The sequence below is a fragment of the Metarhizium robertsii genome (assembly GCF_000187425.2).
Source record: "Metarhizium robertsii ARSEF 23 chromosome Unknown MAA_Scf_1, whole genome shotgun sequence".
Taxonomy (NCBI): Eukaryota; Fungi; Ascomycota; class Sordariomycetes; order Hypocreales; family Clavicipitaceae; genus Metarhizium; species Metarhizium robertsii.
The window spans coordinates 2,621,909-2,634,674 of NW_011942149.1; the positions used below are offsets into that span (position 1 = coordinate 2,621,909).

At 52.9% G+C, this 12,766-nt stretch overlaps 3 protein-coding genes across 3 annotated transcripts; 1 reads left to right on the forward strand and 2 right to left on the reverse strand.

Annotated features, from left to right (window-relative positions):
- Positions 1 to 3,497: 3,497 nt before the first annotated feature.
- Positions 3,498 to 6,603, reverse strand: MAA_04620 (WD40 repeat 2; the record flags this gene model as incomplete). The annotated part of the gene is made up of 3 exons (XM_007822716.1): positions 3,498 to 4,201; positions 4,255 to 6,371; positions 6,485 to 6,603. The coding sequence occupies 3 exons, from the start codon at positions 6,601 to 6,603 to the stop codon at positions 3,498 to 3,500; spliced, it is 2,940 nt and encodes a 979-aa protein (XP_007820907.1).
- A 2,287-nt stretch (positions 6,604 to 8,890) lies between these two features.
- MAA_04619 (uncharacterized protein) lies at positions 8,891 to 10,685 on the forward strand (the record flags this gene model as incomplete). Its single annotated transcript, XM_007822715.1, has 4 exons — positions 8,891 to 9,000; positions 9,190 to 9,436; positions 9,486 to 10,220; positions 10,329 to 10,685. The coding sequence occupies 4 exons, from the start codon at positions 8,891 to 8,893 to the stop codon at positions 10,683 to 10,685; spliced, it is 1,449 nt and encodes a 482-aa protein (XP_007820906.1).
- A 749-nt stretch (positions 10,686 to 11,434) lies between these two features.
- MAA_04618 (regulatory protein SUAPRGA1) lies at positions 11,435 to 12,388 on the reverse strand (the record flags this gene model as incomplete). Its single annotated transcript, XM_007822714.1, has 2 exons — positions 11,435 to 11,957; positions 12,027 to 12,388. 2 exons carry the CDS (start codon positions 12,386 to 12,388, stop codon positions 11,435 to 11,437), a joined length of 885 nt encoding a protein of 294 aa, XP_007820905.1.
- Positions 12,389 to 12,766: the final 378 nt, after the last annotated feature.

The window sequence follows — 12,766 nt, forward strand, 5'->3', positions numbered from 1 at the left end:
AGGTAGGAAACGTGTCGTGGACGGCCTGATATCTTGATCGAGATGCTGGGCGCATCAGGAATGCACTTTGGCCATGCTTTTCCTGTTTTGCTGTGTCCAACAGGGCTCTTCTGTGACGAAGATCAGGCGTCAAGAGTGACAGTACACTAAGTCTACTTTCGAGAGTCCCAGGGTTATAGGTACAAGGATATACAACATAAAGTAGTTTTGTTTCTTTTAATTCGCTAGTACGGAGTGTAAGTTCCCATCAAATGCCGCAAAATTTCCGTCCCCGTCTATGGGCCTCCTGCCTTTTCCCTGATCTGTCTGGTACTGGCTACAGCCCGCTCCTTCTCTTTGTGGTTTGCACATGTGTCCATTTTCACAAGGGAACATTGAATTTTTCCTGCTGCTCTGCTCACATTAACGCAATCTGCCATATTCAATATTGGGCGTTCAAGCATCAGCATAAACATTACGTCGGAAAGGTTCAGTTACCGGAGCTCAGACAATCATGTCATCCTGGACGAAGATGCATATCGCTGCTCCCCTCCACTTGGCCTGCTTCGTGCTTCCGCTTTCAGGTCGACGATCAGAAGACCCTTGGTCCATCTTCCTCGGTGGTCCTTGATGCAGACCACACCGTCTTCTAAAGTTGCCCACTGGGCTTCCATGGCCAAGAGCAATTAAGCAGGTTTTTATTCATTGTACGGAGTACTTCACATACGACACTACGGAGTATTAATCGTCCTACCGAGAAAACAACACACGCCCACAGCACATCCCTGCACCCTGCCCCAGACTTTCGGGTCCCCCGCCCCTCCCTGGGAATCCCTCCAGGAAACCAGCCACATGGGCGCGCAAGCCTGGTGTGCTTCTTAGAGGAATATCTGACGACTAACTTCGTCGTGCAGAGTACTCGAAGCGCAAATAATACCACTGGTTTTCAAACTAAGCAATCAAAGCTTCCGAATACCCCTTGCGGACCCTCTGGATCCAAGCACTCAAGCCCAAGGCCAAGTTCATCTACCGAGTGTGCTCTTTTGTCTAGCTGTGGCGCAAAGATGGGGGTGGTGATCCTCCAAGTTGTCCTGGCTGGTAATGAATAAATAAGATGCCCGGAGGAAATGGTCCGGACACTTTGCTCCGGCCACTCTTCTCCGCTCCGCAGCCAAGGGGTCAACGGATCGAGGGGCGGGCACCAAACCAACCAAACAGCCGAACGAAACCATTTGCACCTCATCAGGCGGCGATCAAGCGTCCTGGAACCACTTGGCCATCACCATCACCTTCGACACGCGGAGCCAACCTACCTAGTGCGCATGTGCCCTCGACCGTGCAATTCCCGCCATGTCAGCACCCTCAAAGTGCCTCTACATTGACGGTACCTGGATCTGCAATATGACTGGTCTGACATTTTGTTGCGCATCTCGATGCCTCGATTAGTCTCGGATATAACAAGACTCTCCCTGCAATTCCATCTTTTTGCTGATTATCTATTCGGCACATTTTGTCCGGCGAAGCAGGCTATGGCGGAGGTTGTGTCGGTCTATCAGCAACATGAAAGCTCACGGAGCACCACCGTTCCACCTCAGTAATCAATCCGTGCCACTTTGCGAAGATCTTAGGAGCGCCATGGCATTGGAACTGAAGCACTCCCTAGATTGCAGACAAGCTTACAGTGGGAGTAGAACGGCCATCAAGATTCCTCAGGCCATCGAGAATTGGTTGTCTCCGTCGCCCGTTAGCTGCGATCCTGGACCGAATACTCCTTCTAGCCCCTGTTTAGGCTACGATCCTGTCACCCCATTTTAACGTTCACAACACAGCAGAACTTTCCGCGTTTTCTGGATACTAATCAATTCACTCTTAAAAAGCTTAAATAGCGACCAGGCTATTCGCATTAAGCTGCTATGGGAACCCACAATATTAAGGCTCCTATGTCTTTGGCTATATGCTTGCTGTAGTCTTATCATAGTGTACAGAGATGGGGAGCACCAAGGATGGCGTGTCCCTAGGTCACTCTATACCACCAGGTGGGCAAATGGTTACTTGTGGCCTTGGTAGGTCAGAGCAGGTATTCCTACGACAAACCACTGCTGAACCAGTCGGAGAAATCATTCCTGGAACAAGCCACCTGCCGAGAAATGAGGCAAGCCACATATCCGCAGTTTCTCCCCCCCCTCGCTCTTTGCCTTTTCCTTATCGCCCTTGATGAGATTAAGCATGTCCCGCATGGCCACCTGTAGGGTTGAGTGACGTAAGATGGCGGCAGCCAGCTTTTTTATTGCACATTCCCATGCCGATCCACGTCGCCTTTTTGTAGGATTTCCATGTTGTCCCTGAGAGGCAAGGCCTTGTTGCCTGTGTGATAAATCATGCAGTGCCGGCGGGAGCAGAACCAACGCCAACAGTACGGATTAATCCTTGATCGACAGAAACGGCGGCGCAGCGATACCAGCGTTTCTCTCGAACGGATTCCTCATCAAAACATTTCAAGCGCGCCAGGAACCCCCCTCGAACGGGTCGGTTTCCCGATGACCCCAGATTATATCGTGGCTCGCATCGACGAGGATCCGGGGTCTGGGCCACCAACGCCCTCGCGAAGAAGTTGTGCACGAGAATGACATCACATCAATCGACCCGAGCAGTGGGGCGCTTTCTGCTCCCACATGTTCCCATCCATCCATGCACGTCCAGGTATAATACCCGATTGGGTGCAAAACTTTCCGATCACCAAAGTGGCGAGAAGCTGTTGCCCGACGCGCAAACCACCCTATTCAGCGATCTCCATGTCGCGGGAATGGGCATGTTGCTCTTTTCCTCCATCTCAATCGTGCGGTTTGTCTGTCCCGCCGAGAACCCTCGCATTTCCCCTCCTTCTCCACTGGAAATCGATGGTTACAATCTCGGCTGTGCGCAGCCACTTTGGACGTCGGCGACCCTCTTCCTCTGCTGAGAAATGTACACACATACGTCACTTTCAGGTTGACCCCAGGTTTTCCCACTTTGGACATTGGCACTCGGACGTGTCTGGTGTTCCGTCACGATCCTCGTCAGCCTCTTACCGTGCTGAAGACATCGCTTTCCATCGTGAGAATCTGTCATTTTCGAGACTCGACCACCTTTGTCCTTTTTGAGCAGTGCGTCTTCGTCAACGAATGGCGTCTGGTGCATCCTTGATCCCAAATACCGAGACGTGCAAAAAATTGTGGTCAAATTGCACAAATGCTACATGCCACTCTTGACAATCGACACCCTTAGAACACCACCACTACTGTACCCTTTCATGCAATGCTTCCCTGAAGCAACAGTAACAACCATCTGAATGTACTCAGGTTGAAGGCAAGTATATACTCATTTTACATAAGCTACATGATATATTTCCCTCGCCAAGGCACCACGGTTGTACATGAGACGACGCAAAATCATGTCATTTCTAGAGAATTACACACATCTCGGTATACTTCTAGCCAACAACGCCATAATCCATAACCTACCTACGCATGGCTGCGCACTCAAAAGAATTTACTCTTAATGCTGCCCATGACCAAATTCCGCTTTTGTTGATTCACAAACTTGGTAACATCATCTGCCCACCCCTGACTCTGCTGCTGCAGCGAGTCCATGCCTTCATTCACAACACCCAACCTTTCTGTCCGCTCATTCACCTGACGGGTCAGATACGCCCCCCAGCTCTCTTGGCTTGCTAGTCCGCCTGCGCCAGCACGTCGCTCCGCCGCCGCGGCGTCCTGCATTCTCTTGCTTGGTGGTCTGTCTGGCCCGCCCACAAGAAGGTCCAGATCCAAGGGCGAAACATACTGCGTGCCAGAGATCCATTGCATGTTGGAAATTGTTGGCCGTGGAGGGCATTGCAGCTCCGGGTTGATCAAGGTATCTGGTGATTGCTGGAGTGGCTTTCCAGTGCCCCAGACATGGATCACGGTCATTTCGCTGGGGCCTGTCCAGCCAAATACATCGCCCGTTTGTGCTACAAACGCTGGCTTGGTTGGGTCAATCATGGAGAGTTGTGCCTGGCCGAGGTCCTTTAGTCCTGGAATAGAGTATGCACGTGCCGTTTGGTCGTCAAAGAAGGCCACAACGGCGAAGCCTTGGAGCTCGAGTTCCGCAACAGAAGCCGCATGACAAACAACATCATCAAAGTCTCGGGATGCGCCTTTTGAATTAGCAGGTCTGAAGACCCTGACCTCCTTTTGTGTTACTGCATATCGTGTCAGTTATATCTCGGGCGCTGAGAAGACTTATTCTGCTTACCGGCTACCAGAGCACCATCCACTCGCTTGCCCTCTCTCAAGGAGCCAACAGTAGCAGCACTTGCCAAAGCTGGTTTGCCTGTCTGGGCATTTATAGGAGATAATGAAACTATGGGTCCATCAAAGGCCACGACACCAGCTAGTTGAGCTGTGTAGGCACCGCCGGCGGCGGGAAGTAACTTGAACGTAATCACCTTGCCCAGATTGGTTCCGACGAAGCAGCATATACTTGAATATTTATCCTCGTCCAACGTCATGACTCCGAACTCAATGACGACAGGCCATTCTTTCTGCGGCTCGTCTCTTGCCTGGTGATGATGGTCGCGTTTGAAGAAAGAGCTTCTCTTCTCTCGCTTGGCAAAATCTGTCATAGGCGCCTGATAAAAGATCTGAGGGCCGCGGAGATCTATGAGTGTCAAGAAGCCTAATTCCGACCCGACAGCCACAAATCCTACATTGGATACTTGAATAGCGGTAATTGGCCCTTGCATCATTTCGTACAGAATGGACGGCTGAAGTCCCTCCTTCAAAGTAGGCTCGGCGCGAGAACTGATATCGGTAAGCCCCTTTGGATTAGGGTCGAGTTGCTTTGGGTTGTCACGTCCGTAGAACCGATTCCCTCCCCATCTGTAAACAATAGCCTCGCCTGTACGTGTACCAACTGCAAATTCGCCTGTGGCACTAGACATGTTCATTGCGGTAATGTCGATATCATCGTACCGGTCTAAAGAGCGAGCGACATCAATCTGCAGTTGACGGTCGTTCTCAATTTCATCCGCATGACCAGAGTCCCAAATATGGATAGTGCTATCCCCATGTGCCGCTTGAATAATTGTTCTCTCCTCAAACCGCTTCTTCGGTCTTGGTCCCTTGGCACCGCCCGTAACCAACAGTTCACCTTGGTCTCGTTTCTCCTCCATAGTCAACCATCGCGGACGCTCCAAGCTCGACACATTGACCTTTGTTACGAAAGGGTGGACGAAGAAGGCGGATGGGTGGAGTTGGTTCGTTGGGCTGATTTGATATCCTGATGGGAAGCTCATAGTGATGAGCTCTCCAGATGACACAAGAGCCATAATGGCGATGGGGTCCTGAGCTCCAGCGAAATGAGGAGATGAACGAGGAATGAGGAGAAAGTCCACTGCCTGTGCACCGGGTGGTAGTGATAGAGAAATTTGCCGCTTCCCCTTAAAGTAATCCGCGAGGACCTGCCATGATGACGTTGCATACATGGGCGTTATACCTAGTTCAATAAATGTGAGGTTCCTAGGAGAAGTATCAGGAGATTCGCCACCAGCAATGAGCAGTCCAGTATCATCACAGTTTTCCTTGCAGCACCACGCAATCTTGGTATATCGCCCAGAGGAGGATGGAGCAGCCGAATTGGGCACGGGCTTCTCAACGCCCGTGTCCTTTAGATTTCTGGCCGTGATGACTCTTTGTTCTCTGTAATCCCACAGGACCAAGCTACCGTCCTCATGTGCTGTAGCGACAAATGTGCCAGAAGGGTGCCAAACCGCGTGTGTCAGTCGAGGCCGGCGCATGGTGTCTACTCCCACGCCATTTCCGCCTGGAGCACCAGCAGGGAGCGTGTACTCTAGAAAGTTGATGGGTTTGTTTTGTTTGAATGAGTAGATGACGGCGCCGTGGGAGTAACCGATCATCAATTTGCCCACATCTCGAGGATGCATTGACAGGCATACCAGGGTGGCCGCCCTCGCAGCAGCAGGGTCTTTTTGGTGCCAAAAGTTGGGGAGTCTGAAAGATCTAGTCATGGTTCTTCTGTCAAGGTCATATGCCAGAATATCGCCGTTTTGCAAGCCAATAAAGGCCCAGTCCAGCATGGGATCGGTGATCAAGGCGACGGCAGTGCCAGCAATGACTTGGGCGGCGACTCGAGCGCCCGTGTCCAAGTCCCAGACCCCGAGTTCATTCTTGCTGTCCAGACTCACCAGTCTGTTGGCACTGAACTGCACAGAATGGAAAGAGGTCGCACGAGGAGGCTGCAGGATCTTTTGGACTCGCCGTTGGCCAAAGACGTATATCTTGCCCGGGCCGAACCTGCTCTCCTTGGTGCCGATGGCGAGAAGTGACTGCACAGGATCATATCCGAGGCATCTGCAACAATTGGACGACAGGGAGTCAGCAGAATTTCCCGGCAGAAAGGGAGAATGGGACTCGGAGTCTGGAGAAGACGGCCGGAAGTGGCATGGATGAATATGCCAACGCACCCAATCTGGCTGTTTATGCCGTAGCGAGCCTGTTCATCCGGCATGAACAACTCTGGGCGGATGCTCGCGGACAAATCATTCTGTATGCCGGCCTGCTTGCTGCGCAAAAAGCTGGACATGTTGATTGGATGGTGGCTCTCGTTTCGGTAGAAGCGAAAGCATAGTTTGTACGAGCTCTGGAGTGAAGAGTGAAAGGTGATGGCAGGAGGTTGCGACAGGATGGTCCGGTCAGTCGCGGGTTCAAGCTATTATGCGCGGGAAGCTCCCACATGGTGGGGTTCTTGAAGCTGGCTGTGCACAAGTGGCATGTGGTGTGTGTGTGTGTGTGATGCAGCTGCACTTGGCTCAACCAGACTGTTTGCACATGTTGCACATCCACCTGCACATCTGTACATAAGTACAGATGTACATTGCCCTCTCGACCAAACACGTCGTGTGCCAAGAGTGTGACGCTGCGGCCAAGGAAACGTCTTGCTTCCGGAAATCCGAACCTTTGCGCGTGGGATGGCGCAGCATATTTTCATGCATAAAATTCGGTCTGGAGACAAAACCTGGCTTGGGAGCGCTCTCACGACTTGAAGTGTTGACTTGCGGTTGCTGCGGGCAAACAACCAATGTGAAGTCTCATCCACTATCTTGAGAATACTCCGTACATGCCATCACAACTAGAATTCGTGCAACCAAGTACAGCACAGGCCGACGAATGCATCTCCCTTCTCAAGCTCGGGATCTGAAGTACCTGCATGCCACGCTGTATAACAGCATCTTCTGCAACTTTGAGTATACTTGCCTACGGCCAAATGCTCCATGTTGCCGCCGAGTGCATGTGTGCTTTTGTGCCCCTAGGCATCGCCAGGCATCCAAGTACCGAGTAACTGGCGCATGGCATTCGTTTGTCCGATCAGTGGTGACCTGGTGACCTAGCACCACTCTGAGGTCCGATCGGCGCCAGGCCCTTGAGAGCGTGGTGGTTCATGTGTATCAATGATGGGCTCCTTGAGTAGCCTGTCAGAGAGGATGAGGACGTCGAGAAATGCGACTTGACGATGCAAGCTTCTAGAACTCGGCAATGGCCAGTACTTTGAGGGCTGCTCGTGGACCGCTGTCAATTCGATTCACTGCGAGATGGCACTTGATATTCAACGACTGTGAGAGCGGTACTCATAAACCGACATCTGCAACTCGGATATGTACTTAAGTACTTGCATAGCTCCACCCTGCATTTACTGAGTAACTACGGGGTACGGAGTACTTGCAACGCATTTCAAACTCGAACAAGCCTTCATCCTGACGGACAATTTCGGTCAAGGGGCAAAAATTGGGCGTTTTTCTGAATGCTCTACACTCTGGACATCAGATAGGCAGGGTCTTCATGGAGCAGGAGCAGGAGCAGGAGCAGGAACAGAACCAGTTCCCAGGCAATCAAAGTACACGGATTGAGGGCCAAGGCATCTGCCCATGTGCGCCGACGATTGGCTCCTTAGAATCGGCGCCACGGGGGCAAGATGAGATGAGGTGGCGGCGTTGCGGCTAGTCAACCGGTCTCGCAACTCTCCAGTTTTGTCAAGTATTTATTATCATTGCCTGGGCATTTCTTTTAAAGGCCCATTGTCCCCTTGGTCAGAGAGGCTCTGGCGCATCGCACGAGCCGGTTCGATCCTCCACCTCTTTATCTCCCTTGTTCGAATTGCCCTTTCGCGCTGCCTGGTACGATCAAAGCGGTCGCCGCGACTTGACACCTTGACCTTGACCTTTTCGTTTCCGGCTGCTGTCCTGGCCCCCTGTGGCATCCCGCCTGATCCCGCCTGATCCCGCCTCGCCTCCAGTGTGGCCTCGGCGCCTGCTTCAGCACTGGTCCCAGGTGCCGTCTCAAGTGCTCGGGTTTGAAGCCTCCCAGCCAGCACATGCAGCCTGCTTGCCCGGACCAGCGCCCTGTCGTCTCTCGCCTCAGTGCTCCTGCGCCCCCAACGCCCCCCCAGCGCCTGGCTCGAGTCACCGGCTTTGGAGCATTAGAACCGGCCAACCGCCGGCACCCAGCTGCCGTCCCGCCACGCAACGCCTCCGTGCCTCGTGCTGCGCCCCACAGTCCGGACGTCAGAGCACCAGACCAGACTTGACCTTGAGACTAGAGATCGTCTTCCAGTGGAGGGGCTCAACCGTGTTTTAGTTTCCTCGGCTCGTCAGCACCGCCAGGCCTTTGATAAATCTACTCGTCACTTTTTGCTGCAGTCTTTTTCTTCTTGTTTCTGCGAACAGCCTGATATCTGCATTTACGCACAGCAACATATACTACTCCCCGTCGACCGCGGTCCGCCACCCACTAGCTTGCTGGATATTCCTCGCATTCCGCTGTTGGCCCTGCATCGCAAACCGTCCGCCATCTACCGTCCGACACAGCCTATCGTCATGTCGTCATCGACAGCCCCCTCTGCGACATCATCGCCGGCGACCGACGCGCCCGACGAACCGCAGACCGAAGGCTCCAAGCTGCGAACATTTTTGGGTATTCTTAAAAAGTAAGAACACCTCTGCGTCGACCGGGCGGGCTCTCGGCGAAGCCTCACCGGCGGCGCTACGCCGTTTCACTTCCACCATCGAGTTCGGCATACCGGCCCCAGCCCGGAGCTTCTTCCTTTGCCCTTTTCAAGGCAGCGGAGTAGTGTAAAAAAAAGGGCCAGGCTTGCTAACATACTACCTCTTCATAGATTTATAGGCGTTTCCGACCTTGCCTCTGTTCGATTTTCCCTGCCCTCGCAGCTTTTGGAGCCGACACCGAATCTCGAGTACTGGACCTACCTCGATGCCCCCAATGCCTTTATAGCCATTGGAACCTCGGAGGAACCCCTCGACCGCATGCTGGAAGTCATCCGCTTCTGGCTGACCAAAGACTTGAAATATGCCAAGGGCAAACCTTGCAAACCATACAATTCCTGCTTGGGAGAATTCTTCAGAGTAGGTTACACCGCTACGGGCAAAATGCATGTGGGCTTGTGAGGGGAAGTCGGAGGACCCCAAGAACGTTGGTTTTGCTAACAGATGGCTTTTTGCACAGTGTAACTGGGAAACGGAAGATAATGCCCCGAGGATCGAGACGGCCGAGCTCAATGGGTGCGTGTCCGGGTCAGAGAAAGGATCCTTGCGTAGCTTGAAGGTTCCCCCCAAGAGCGACAAGAATGAATCCACCGTTTCCCTCTCCGTTCCCAAGCACGGGGCCTCGACGCCGGACAAGAAGCCGATTCGGATTTCATACCTCACCGAACAGACTTCTCACCACCCGCCCGTGAGCGCCTTCCATATTACCTGCCCGGAGAAGGGCCTCACAGCCCGAGGCTTTGATCAAATCAGTGCCAAGTTCACGGGCACCTCGGTCAAGGTGCTTCCGGGAGAGCACAACATGGGCATCTTCATCACGTTGGACAAGCATGGTGGCGAGACGTACCAGCTCACGCACCCGGCTGCACATCTTGGCGGTCTCCTGCGGGGAGCTCTCAGTGTTTCCGTCAGTGAAATGGCTTACATCACATGTCCCGAGACCAAGCTCAAGTGTATCCTCCACTACGTCGAGGAAGGCTGGCTCGGCCGAACCACCAACAAGATCGATGGTGTTGTTTTCCGGTATGATCCCGAAAACGACACCAAGACCCGCGTGCAAGATGTTCCCGACGAGGACATTCTTATTCGTCTGAGTGGTCCATGGCGAGAAAAGGTCGTTTTCTCGCTTGGTCCCAAGCCAATGGTAAGCTTCTCTTCCCCACCTCTCATCTAGCACAGTACACACGCTCTCTCTCTATCTATCTCTCTCTCTCTCTTCCTCTCATACAAGTCTCTAACTACAAGGCCGCAGAAATCTGTATCCCCAGAGCACCAATACACAATCATAGACATTGCCCCCCTCCACGTCGCCTCCAAAATCCTCCCCCCAGAAGACCAGCAGCTCCCCAACGAGTCTCTCACTCTCTGGGGTGGCGTGACCAAAGCCATCCACGCCAAACAATTCTCCAAAGCCACCGATCTCAAGGTCGAGCTCGAGGAAAAGCAGCGCGAAAAGGCCCGCGAGCGCGAAAAGAACAAGGAGACCTGGCAGCCCGTCTTTTTTGAACACGTCGTCGGCAACGGAGGCAAGCCCGACTTGACCGACAAGGGTAAACAGGTGCTAGAGCGAGCGCAACAGGGCGACTGGTCCATGGAGGGTATCTTGTAGCGCGAAGAAGCAAATGATGAACAAATGGATTTTTGCCTGGTGCACAATCATATATACACAACTGCATAGGATTATGGGATATTTATGTTTTGGGAAAGGGGAAGGAGAAGGAGAAGGAGAAGGTGGAGGGGGGCCAGGGACGCAACCGCAGAGTATACCCTCATTTTGGTTTGGCGAGATGGCCACCAGGCGGTGCTGTTATCTGTGCTTTATTAGCTGCTTATTTACGGAGTCATTCATGAAGGGTATTGATTTGGTTTTAGATGAAACGGGGTGGTGTACGGGACTAGTTCTCTAGCGGACGTATTATAGAATTGCAGGTCCTAGTTGAGTGGTCTGTTTTTTTCTGAGGCTCGCGGTGATGAGTTGTGTCAATCTGACCGTGACGTATCGGGCTTACTTGATGGCATGCAAAACCCATCATTTCAGAAACCAGGAGATGAAGACTGTATACGACATTAGACTTTGTGTATTCATGATGAGTCCGCTAATTTTTCTGGATCTTTTCCATCCTTATACACGCAGGTTACATACGCTGCTAATAATACAACATGAGTGAGGTAAATGGCTCCGGTATCCCCTCCCCCCCCTTTTTTTTCAACTGCAGGATACCCAGGCAAGATGGCAAGACATGGCCGAAATTGAACCCATTCCAGCTTTTTTTTTTCACCCGCCTCTTTTTTCTTTTGGTCTTGGCGGAACCTGGTTCCGCCTTTAGAATTACACGAGCTTGCTTCAATGGGATTGGATTAAGCGTCGACAAAGCCCTTGACGTTGCTCAGCCACCGCAGGTATTCCCTCTGCTCCTTGACGTCGACGTAGTCGGGCACAAACACGGCCATTGCCTGCGTGATGCCCCTCTCCTCGAGGAATCGCTCCATTAGGACCTGCAGATCCTCGTCGAGGCTGCCGAAGGGCGGGCCGGGGTACACGTCTGCGCGCTTCTGCGCGGACTCGGGGCTCTCCACCTTGGCGACCTTGGCGTCCTCGTAGAAGAACATGTTCTCGACGACAATGTTGCCGTCCTGGGCGGTAGCGTCGATGTTGAGAGCGCCAGCGGTCTTGCCAGGCTTCTCGACAACGATGGAGAGGTTGATGGGGGCGGCGGCCTCCTCGTCGAGCTCGTCCATGTCGTCTGTTTCCTCGGCCGCATTGTTGGACTGCTTGCCGGAGGTTTGGGCCGATTCATCGAACTCCTCGTCCTCGAGGGCGGCGTCCTCGGCGTAGGGGTCGTAGTTGGTGATGTCGGCAATGGAGAAGCTAACGGTGATTCTGGAGGCGGGTTAGTTTTCTTGCAATGGCTGAGGTTGATTTGATTGGTGCGACGGGGCAGTAACGTACTTCTCGTTGCCGAATGAGCGAACCAGCTTCACGACTTCCTGGCCCGGAGTGTCAATCAGCTCGAAGGGGCTGTTGTCCAAAAAGTCCTTGATGCTCGCGGGCTGCTGCTCCTGTGCCTTCATATCCTCCTCGATCTGAATCTCGCTTTCCAGCTTAGCAGACAGCTCGTCATCAGTCTCACCGTCGGCGGCACGGCGCCCGACAGTCGTCGAGAAGGTGGCCGCGCGAGCAGGTCGCAAAGCGCTGATAGCTGAGGATTTGGCGAGCATGCTGGGACGGGCTACGCCAGAGCGCAAGGAAGCACTGGCGATACGGGTCATGGCCCGGGGGGCGGATCGCGCAAAGCTTCGAAGAGACAGCATTGTGGCGGCTATTGTGGATGATGGGCTTGGGTGGGAAGCAGGCAGGCAAGAAGAGAAGGATGGAAGTTTGCTCCGAGTGGAAGTGTTGACGTGTGATGCCAAAAGAGCTCGGAAATTTTAGCTGCTGGCGCTATTATGGGGACAGAGCTTGGCGCCAGGGGTCCCATTTGGCGCTGCACGTGACCGACAACGTCTCCCAAGGGTGAGAAATGCTTCGACAATGAAAATACAACTGTGAATTGATGACAATAGTGAGGTGGGGGAGTAGATAGCGTGAATCATTGTCTCTGTGTTTATATTTTATGCATTATTATACTCATAAAATCATGCGCTCTTTGAGAATAATGGCCAAAGGCCAACAGTCCGTCCATTCATGGC